Source organism: Gobio gobio, assembly GCF_949357685.1.
Source record: "Gobio gobio genome assembly, chromosome: 15".
In the NCBI taxonomy this organism is placed as follows: Eukaryota; Metazoa; Chordata; class Actinopteri; order Cypriniformes; family Gobionidae; genus Gobio; species Gobio gobio.
The window spans coordinates 27767103-27777860 of NC_137108.1; the positions used below are offsets into that span (position 1 = coordinate 27767103).

At 38.4% G+C, this 10758-nt stretch overlaps 1 protein-coding gene across 1 annotated transcript; it reads right to left on the reverse strand.

Moving 5' to 3' along the window:
* Positions 1 to 2433: 2433 nt before the first annotated feature.
* Positions 2434 to 6291, reverse strand: LOC307138192 (uncharacterized protein). Its single transcript, XM_079836369.1, has 3 exons — positions 6075 to 6291; positions 5372 to 5615; positions 2434 to 4520 (listed from the first exon to the last, which is right to left on the reverse strand). Exons 1-3 carry the CDS (start codon positions 6093 to 6095, stop codon positions 3139 to 3141), a joined length of 1647 nt encoding a protein of 548 aa, XP_079692495.1. The 5' UTR covers positions 6096 to 6291; the 3' UTR covers positions 2434 to 3138.
* Between the last annotated feature and the right edge of the window lie 4467 nt (positions 6292 to 10758).

Consider the following 10758-nt stretch of genomic DNA (forward strand, 5'->3'; position numbering starts at 1 on the left):
GGCCTTACAGTAATTTCAGGTGACTGTAGGTGACTCAGCAACGGTGAATTCTAGTTTCGAAATGTATCTGTTGTAGACAAAGTCTCATATTGACAATAACCAAGACAAGGGTTCAAGGGTTCTGGTCTGCAAGGTACCAGATATTAAAATGTAATCAAAAAACAGAATACATCAGTTTACCATACTGATAGATCACAAATTTAATCTTCAAATAAGGTCCATCAACATTTATTTTTGTTGGTATGTGTACACAACAATGGACATCGAGCTGAACTGACAGATGTACAAAAAGTATCTGATGCTCTGGGTTGAGACTGAGAGGTTACAATTATTGACCATTATAGTCGACACAATACCACATAAGGTGGGTTCACATATCAATGGTGGACAATAATGGACAATACTTTTCCCATTACAGTTTCGCCAAACTTTAATTCTGAGTAATAATACAGATGTACTTCGATAATTTAACAACAAACCTTTGACCAACTGTGAAAATGGCAGCCCCCTGACTGACGTGCAGTCTTGTGTACTGTCAGTCCCTGCACAAACACAGTAAGCAAGTACATTGCGTGTCCTAATGATGTCATAATATTCATCTCCACACAACAAACTGAAATGCTTTAAAATATGGCAAGAGCTTCATTTCATTTAAATCCACATATATAGAACAATTGTAGCAATTGATGGCCATATTTGATTTTTGACTGCTATGGCCAGAATTAGGGATGCACGATATATCGGCCACAATGTCGGTATCGGCTGATATATGTTCATTTTTAATGTTATTGTTATTGGCCCAATAAGAAAATTTGGCCAATATATTAAAGCCGATAAATAATGGGTTATTTCCTTCAGCTGAGACAGATGTGCACTGTTCACCATGATGGTTTTGAATTGCTCGAAATATGATTGAAATCACATTAAAGAAGGAAAAGTTAAGTGCAGCAAGTCTGTCATATAGGCTACATAAAATTATAATGTGTGAGACTTGTTTTTGTAATCAGACAAAATTATATACAAATTTGGATTTGGATTTATCAATGAATATATTGGTTATCGGCTTTCAAATACAAAGAATGATCAGTATCAACCAAAATTTTCATATTGGTGCATCACTATAAAGAACCTAATTATTTGTCATGGTTTGCATGTGCTTTGCAAGATTCCAATTAAGAAAGGCACTATTACTTCAGCCAATGCACAACAGAGAACTTACTCTATTTTAGGCATACATTTTCCATTAGGTTAAAACGTAACAAATTATCCATCCAGAACCTTTACTTAATTATCCAGTTCATCATCAAAACAGCATTAAAAGTTCATTTGAACAATAAAAAGAAATATTAAAAGCAAAAAAAACTAGCAAAACTACAAAATTCTTGCACACACAAAGTGCTAAAACATAAATAAAAACAATAAAAAAAAAAAATTTCCACTATCATGCCGAATGTTTGTAAGAAGTACCAGTATTGGTACGAGTATCATTTAAAAACAGTTTGATACAGTACAATTACAATCCGTTCCTACACTTCAACTTCTCAGCACATTTAGCTAACCGTACTCAGGACAGGAGAATTATGCTGGTGGAACGGTTTTATTGACATGGAGACCTACGATTAGTCACTTGCCATTTGTAAACCTAGCGTTCTTCCCTTTGCTTTCTGGTATCCTTTCAGCCTGATGGTGGAAAAAATAGAACAGGGGCCAGTTGCATGAACTGCTAAGACTAGTCTTGCAAGTTAGTCATCAAATTGTATTCTTAAAGACTGTTCATAACTTTTTTAATTCAATTATATAAAAATGAAGATTGGCCTAAAAAAATTAGACTAACTGCTAGTGGGTCATACTAGATCTTAAAGGGTTAGTTCACACAAAAATGAAAATTATGTCATTAATTACTCACCATCATGCCGTTCCAAACCTGTAAGACCTTCGTTCATTTTCGGAACACACGAAGATATTTTTGATGAAATCCGAGAGCTCTCTGACCCCTCCATAGACAGCAATATAATTAACACTTTCAAGGCCCAGAAAGATAAATAGTCCATGTGACTCCAGTGGTTCAACCTTAATTTTATGAAGCGACGAGAATACAAAATTTTGCCCAAAAATAACGACTTTATTCAACAATTTCGTTCTAACTATGGTAAGTGGCATTCTGGAAGTGCTGCACTGTTTACACTACGTCAACAGCGAAAGATTCTGACACAGGCTAGAAGAAATTGTTGAATAAAGTTGTTATTTTTGTTTGTTTTTTGCGCTACCTTTCTGGACCTTGAAAGTGTTCATTAAATAGCTGTCTATGGAGGGGTCAGAGAGCTCTCGGATTTCATCAAAAATATCTTCATTTGTGTTCCGAAGATGAATGGGTCTTACGGGTTTGGAACATGAGGGTGGGTAATAAATGACCAAATTTTCATTTTTGGGTGAACTAACCCTTTAAGGGTTATGTCTTAACATAATAGCAATGTTTATGCAGCTGGCCCCAGGTTTTGTAACGTACTATATATACATAAATACCTTAAATACCTTTATACTGATAGGCAAAGCTACTGATTTAAAGTTTAAGGTGCAGTTTCAGGTTGTCTCAAATTATCTTTTTAGAGGCACAAATTTCAAGAAAAAGTAACGTACATAACCAAAACAAGATTTTGCTTGTTAAGTTTAACATCGCGCATCACTATTTTTGGATCCAAATACTCATCAAATGGCAAAAACAAACAACAAACAGTGCTAACTCGCTGTTATACTACTGAACAATCACAATCCTAACCTTTATCTCCATACTGAAATCTCAGATGGCCAGACAGTGATTCATCTTTTATGAATCGTTAAAATATTGGTGCCTAGGACACTGTGAGCCCAGTGATACTAGTGTGCATCAGTTTTTAAAAACTTAAATGTGTGTTATGGATTAATAGTGCTCATAAAAAGCTGTGGAGATAGTATTCTCAATTTAAATGTATAGTTCCTTGTCACGACTTAACAAGCGGATAGTCAGTGTGAGGGGACTGGCATCAGCTCTTGGCTTTGTTTAGGTTTCAGGCTCAATACCTGGTTTAATACATTATATATTAAAGTTGCCTTTTTTCCCCTTTACATAACTTTTGAAATACAAATTTTCGCTGCTGTTGTCTAATCTTTAGTTTTATCTGAGCCTCTCTCTTCCTTCTCTCTCTCTTCCGAAGAGTAGTGTTGCAACGTCTGGTGTCTGTTTCTAGACGGGGCATCTGGAAAGCGCTTTCCGCAGTCCTCGCAGGCATACGGAAGGGTTGCTTTTTCCCCATCCCTACTTAACTGCTCTTTACTGGGTGGACTCTTCCCTTCCATTAGCCGTAGATGAATCTGGTTGAGACTGGAGGCTTGAATTCCCTGGAATTCTGAAACTGTGGATGACGCAGAGGCAGCCAGACTAGGCCTGCCCACAGAGTTCGGCTCCGTCACGATCCCGTGAACCGTGCGGTGATGAAAGCGGATACCGGAACGGTTTGAAAAGCTTTTCCCACAGAGGCCGCACACGAAAGGCCTCTCCCCGGTGTGGATGCGAATGTGGATCTTCAGAGCCCCAGACTGAGTAAAGCACTTTCCACACTGACCGCAGCGGTACGGTTTCTCCCCTGTGTGAATTCGCTGATGCGCTCTTACCCCAGCAAGGTGAGGAAAACCCCTACCGCAATAAGAACAGGTGTACGGCCTCTCTCCGGTGTGAATTCGGCGGTGAATCTTAAGTGCCCCGGACTGGCTGAAACTCTTGCCGCAGTCGGTGCAGATATACGGTCGGGCACCAGTGTGCACGTTGAGGTGGATTCGCAGATTGCTGTGCGAGTTGAACGCGCGTCCGCACTCGCCGCACAGGAAGCCGCCCGATTTGGATGCATGCTGAGTTCGCTGGTGCTGCAGTAGTTGAGATGGCCGAGGAAAAGAGGCATTGCAGTGCATGCACGGGAGCTGCTGCAGGCCCTCATGCTGAGCATGGCCCTGCTGATGCCGCAGGAGCTCGGCGCAAGTGGGGAAGGTGCGTTGGCAGGACAGGCAAGGGAAGGAGGGGAGAGTACATGATGTGCAGGTGGTGAGCGGGCAGTGATGGTGTTGATGATGGTAGTTGGCAACATGTGCCTCTGGGTCCTTTTGTTGGCGTAGAAGTTGGCTACAGGTTTGCAAGCCACGGTGGCAGCATAGACATAAGGCCTGAACAGGTGGGACAACTGGGGACTCAGGATTTGCCTGAGGGATTGGGCTGTGTGTGCTAGTGCCTTTGTCCTCCTGCTGGGGGTGACCAGATGTGCTGCTGGGCTCTCTGTTTTCCTCTTCCAGAGAGAGACCCAAACCTAGACACAAACCGAGGCCGACAGGGGTAGGGCTGGGCTCTTTGGCATGCTGTGGTGGGGTCGATTTTAGGGGCAAAGGTGGTTTGATCTGTGAGGCCGGGCTTGTTCTGGGTTTCAGGGTCTGGATTGAGGAACTAGAAGATGATGAGGAAAGAGGGCAGCCAGGACATGTGCAGGTACGATGCTGAACTACAAAAGAGGGAGATGAGAATGCACAAAATGAGTCAACTGAAATCAATTGAGTGGAAAGTAAAAAAAAAAAAAAAAAAAGGAATACACTTAATACGAAACTATTTGCTTGTATGGTTGGGAACTGAGAACCAGTTGTTACTCAAAAGAATATGTGAACTTCACTGATTAGTTACAGGAAGTAGTTAGAGATATATAATGCTTTAGCTTATTAAGAGGTTATTTATGTATAATAAAAAAACACTTATAAAATCTATTACTAATATCTGTTTAAGATCTTTATTTATTACATGGCTCTCTGGAATACTGTTTTCAGTGTTATTATTCAACTGTCAAATGTTTCTGAAAAATGACTATTGTGGACTATTGTCCAGAGAAACATTCTGTACGACTGACTTCTCATCCATTTTTGGGAAACCAATGTTCATGTCAGATAATCAGGGCACTAATCACCCGGTCTCGGTTTACTTTGTGATGATAATGACCAGCTGACTCCTATTATCATTTTCGTAATCTCTTCTTTAATATATAGTTAGGACAAATTATTGGATTGCTTTTAAGCTGCCTCTGATCTGCATTGGAAAGTCTGTGAATTTATGTAGCAAGAATAATGCATTAATGTAGTTTTCATATATATTAAATGCATCATTGCATTTATTATTTGCTGTATCTGTCCTGGTGAAATCACCAGTCAATGATCTCATTTGGCAACAGGCTGCTGAGGCCAGTAAATGCAATAAGCAAGTGCCTCTAAAGTATTAAAAGCATCATGAGGATTAATTGTAAATTAGTTATAACACAATGGCACTGTAGACCATAGTACTGTAGAGTATATTGTAATATTTACTCACTATGGCCTTCATGGTCTCTAGGCTCCCTTTCCTTTTCCTCAGAATGCAGACCAATCTGGACAGCATTTTTCACCTGGCTCTGTCTGGATGGGATAGACTGGGGAGGATGAGAGACTTTGGGCCAAGCAGAACTCGGTGTCTCCTCGGTTCGTTGCTCTCTCAGTGGATGACCAGAGACTGAAGCACTTGCTGCCATAAGGTCACCAATGAAGTGATGCATATCCAGCCATGAGCATGCACCCGCCTGTGTTAAATAATATTAGTTATAAATAGCCTATTATAAATGTATTATATCTAAATATAAGATAGCCTATATAATACTGTAATATTTAAAAAGGGCCTAAAATCAATATGTGTCACATTGCTGCATATGCACAATTCATACTGGATTAAAGAGCAAATAAATAAGAAATTGCCTACAAGCATAGGCATAACGAGGTCATAAAACAAATCGCATCATGAGAAAAGGACACCTTTAGGTACGCGTAACAAGATACGATACAAGCGTTAAGCGTACAATATCAAGCGATACATCTACTTTATAACAAAACATTCTCATCGATCCGTATCGCTGTGCTAGTATGTACGCCAATAAAATGCTTCCGTCAGGGTTTTTTCCCCATTAGTATTTCTCCAAGCCATGAAAGCCATTACACGCCCCTTTTAAGGTTACTTCCTCGTGTTTATTTTGGCATGTACTTACTGCGAGTCTGTCTTTGTCCATCTGTGGCGCGTCTTTACATAATCTAGTGTGCAACTGTATTAATATACATTTATGACTAATGTCAGTTTGGGCTTTTCTGTCCTTAAGTGAGCCGACAAACGCAGGTTAATCATTGATTGTCTCTTGACTCTACTGCCCCACTTTTTCTTACAGTCTGAAGCTGCTCATAACGCCATTTTTCCATCGACGGCAATGTATTTCCGGGATATGAATCATGTGACTACATTCCTAGTTTCTTTACCCTTAGCTACTCTGTACCGAAGTCATATAATAGAGCAAACATATTTGCCGACTCTATACAATACCTATAAATTCATATGAGATCACAAAATGTCTTCAGGTACTGTTATTTTGTTATGTGGTAGCTGATGTTGGCCTGTTAAGAAACAATAGCTGTTATTGTTTTTCAAATAATTATAAAGTTAATTCTTCTAAACATCATTTAATAAATGAACACGTTTGCCCAGTCCAAATACAAGCCTGAAAATGTACATTAATGATTAATAATCGTGGTGATAGCAGTGTAATGCCTTATGCTATCGATTATTTGAATGCTATAAAAGTTCACCCAAAAATGAAAATTCTGTCATCATTTATTCACCCTCAAGTTGTTCCAAACATGTATACATTTCTTTATGTTGAACACATAGGAAGATTACTGTGGAAGTCAATGGTGCCCCAAAGCAGCCTGCTACAAACTTTCTTCAAAATATCTTCTTTTGTGTAGGCCTACAGCAGAACAAAGAAACTCATACAGGTTTGGAACATCATGAGGCGTCATAAGTGCACCAAATAGGCTAAGAGTTCTTTAGAATTAAATAAAATAATCAAATGTAAAATAATATAGCATGTGTTCTGTTGCAAGTTCACGTACTTGATCTTATGTTTTCTTATGGTTTATTATTGAGCTGTCAAGTTGTTAATGTTGAAATAATCATTTCATGATGTATTCTTTATTTCTGTCCTTTATGCAATTGTTTTTTAGGGGATTTTTTTTGGGGGGGTGGGGGTTGTCGTGAATGGGTGTCCCTTATTTTGCCACACTGAAGGTGGCAACCCTAGTGGTCTGACACACTCACAAATAGTAAGAAGGTGACAAACTTGCCGCCTCTGACATATAGGCCAGTCAATTTTAACATAACGGTTTTAATAGACTTTATGATGCAATTAATGTTGTGACTTAGTCATTAATTGACAAATTTAATGTAGCCTACCCTGAAAACTGTTAATTTCCCTTTGCATTATGAACACCTAAACCTCATCTATGTCAAGGACAAGTGAAGCAGTTTCAATTGGTGACAATGCCATTCTGTAATAGTGTGGCTTTTGACTGAACCTCAACTGCATGGCAATATGATAGTAAGAAAAATACTACATGAATAACAATAAAAAGCTACAAAAGAGACTGACTCTGGGGTTTTAACTGCTCTCAAAATATAGTCACAAAAGAAGGTCTGGCATTCGCATGTGAATGGACTTCAACAAGAATATGATGCTCATGACAGTTTAGTATTGATTTGCATTTCAGTTGAATTTATTATTATATGATCTTATTTTCAAATCACATATTTACTGAAAAGTTGTTAGACTTTATACATATTCAACAGTTCATAGGGTTCAGTTTCCTAATAAAAAATTTTTTTTTGCAGATGATGTAATGAAATGTTGTTTATGCCACATTATGGTGCACCTGAACTTAATTATTTTAAGGCATGCATATATGGCTATAACATATTTGGTCACTAGATGGGGCAATTTTCCATGAAGACAGAAGTTGTACTCTATTCCTCTATTTCCATCCCAGCAGGCACTGCCTCGCCTAAATAAATACTTGTATTCCAGTCCTCTTTTAGAAAAATAAACTAAAGAATTGAACTGTAATAGTCATAACGCCTTGATGTTATTGTTTACTTATAGGGCCCTAGTGGAGAGGCTCTCAATCTTGCTCTTGAAGATCTACAGTTCTTTCACACTGAGGTTAGTCAAACTACGCATAGACTACAGGAACAAATTAGTAAACAGTGGCCTTGCAACATTTGAAATTTGCACATTTCTCCATATTTTTTAAGTGCTACTTCAGAATAAACTAAGTGTGCTCTACTGCCCATCGGGATGTTTATTTAAAGTGAATAAGAGTGCTTTTCTCATTACACACCAAATAAAGTCAACAGCAGTTGAGCTGTTTAAACATGTAAAGTTCTCTACTTTTTTTGCAGCTGGGGGAGGATGAGTGGGTGGAGGAGGAGTGAAGAAGCAGAAGACCTTTTTGACGTTGTGGTGAGAATGGAGGAAATGGATATGATGGTTAATATCAGCGGCAAATTAACATATCAAGGTTGATGTGGTGGAAAAGGAAGTAGTTATGGTCTTTAAGATGGTTTAACAAAACTAACTTTACACTGATACACTATCTAATTGAATGTCAATTAAATAATATATGAATTATATTTCTTAAAAGCAACAGAAACTATTAAAACAAAACATTAATAAACACCATATTTATGATGGCGCTGAAACATATTTTCAAATTCTAAATCAGTCATTTTGATTCTCGACTGAAAATAACCATTTAGGCCTATTTGCATTTTTTTTTTTTACTTTACATAGCCTAGATATTATATTTAATACATGATTACATTTAATATATTTATTAATATAGGCTTACTTAAATATTATAAGGTTGTATAGCCTATATTAAAGGTGCATTGTGTAGTATTTATGAGGATCTATTGACAGAAATGCAATATAATATACATAACTAAATTATCAGTGGTGTATAAAGACCTTACATAATGTACCATTGATTTTATTATCTTAGAATGAGCCATTTCAATCTACATACACCGCGAGTCCCCTTACATTGAAAGCGCCATTTTGTGCCATCATGTTTCTACAGTAGCCCTAAACGGACAAACTTCTCTACAGAGTGCTAACTACTCTCTCCGACGACAACATTTTTGTCTTGTGTCGGCCTCCTTAGCTTCTCTATATGCTTCAAACAGGGAGGGGTGAGCGGAGGACGATTGCGATTCACAACCTCACCACTAGAGGCCGCTAAACTTTACGCACTGCACCTTTAAATGTGTTAGGAAATTATGCTGGGCTACACTGAAAAAATTTTTTTTTTGCTGTTTGTTCAAATTGCTTAATTAAAAGCACATGTCCTAACTTAATTTGATTGTGTTTAATCCACTGAAATATATGTAAAATTGAAGTCTGCTTAATCTGTTTGTGTTGAGATTACATGATTGATTTGTGTTGCATTAACTGAAACTGAGCAGGGCCAAGCCTGAAGCACTCCTGTTAGAAACTGAAGCCGACGTGCCTCGATCGCACCCAGGTGGTTGGTCCCATAGGTCAAAACCCCCGCCCCTCTGTGTATTCTAATGGACGCAAGACACGGTTGTGACGTCATGAATGACAGCTGAGATTGAGCGCTTCTCTGAGTGAAGTTGTCAGTGAGGCACCAACTGACTTTTTTCAGGATTTTCGGGAGGAGATTGGAGGTTTAGCTTTAATTTCTACATTTCCATAACTGTTTATTTCACACTGACATAATTATTTGTTCTGCATCTGCAAGAGTGTGGGCAGGCTTTTGATATCGCGGCTATACTTCTTGCCCTCTACTGCGCAGACTCCAGTCCCGAGGTCACTACTGCGCAGACTCTATCCCAAATCTGTGCAAGGTGTCAGCGCCATATTCAGACCACCGGAGGCTTTGCTTTTCTTCAGCGGAAGCGAATGAAGCCGCGTCATCCATATTTTTTTACAATCTATGTGCAGGGCTTGTTAGTTCCCAGCATGCTTTGCATATGGCTAAATCAAAAGAGAGTAAATGTTATTTTACATGTAAAAGTGTTATTTTATGTATTTTTGAGCAAGACGAGAAAAGGGGAAGACTTGATAATGTGTAATAGAGTTTAATGTTCAAGTATATTGGAATTATTAGAACAATTTAAATTACAGTAGGTTACCATTGTGGAGAAAAGTGGAGCATTTGCTTATAGGCTGTGGACTGTTGCAAATATCTTACCTATATCGCTGAAGTATAGCTTTTGCATTTAATGTGATAAGGTTAGCATTCAAGATGCTACTGTGTGCTAAGGGATATTTAAAGGGATACTTAAAGGAATAGTTAACCCTAAAATTATATTTACTCCATGATTTACTCGCCCTCAAGCCATCCTAGGTGTACAGTATATGACATTCTTCTTTCAGACGAATACAATCGGAGATACAAAATGCGGCTCCGGGGGTTAAAGGATTAGTTCACTTTCAAATAAACTTTTGCTTATAATTTACTCACCCCCTTGTCATCCAAGATATCCATGTCTTTCTGTCTTCAGTCGAAAAGAAATGAAGATTTTTGATGAAAACATTTCAGGATATTCCTCCATATAATGGAATTCAATAGACCCCAAATGGTTCAAGGTCCAAATGAGAGGTTCAGTACAGCTTCAAAAGGGCTTTAAACCACATCAAACGGTACCAGACGATCAATAAGGGTCTTATCTAGCGAAACGATCTGTCATTTTTTTTTAAATAAATAAAGTTTACGTTTTACGTGACGTCACGTAAAACGCAATTACGTTGAAAAGGTCCCGCTAGACGCAGCCGGAAGTACCGAGTCAGTGTTTACAAATGAGCAGAAGGAGGACCGTAT

What these genes read in the sequence shown, in the direction of transcription:
- LOC307138192 (XM_079836369.1), bottom strand. Translation starts at nt 6,095, where the DNA reads ATGGACAAAGACAGACTCGCA. An exon ending in TGGACAAAGACAGACTCGCA is followed by an intron (nt 5,616 to 6,074) that starts GTAAGTACATGC and finishes TATTTAACACAG; the next exon opens with GCGGGTGCATGCTCATGGCT. An exon ending in TAGAGACCATGAAGGCCATA is followed by an intron (nt 4,521 to 5,371) that starts GTGAGTAAATAT and finishes CCTCTTTTGTAG; the next exon opens with TTCAGCATCGTACCTGCACA.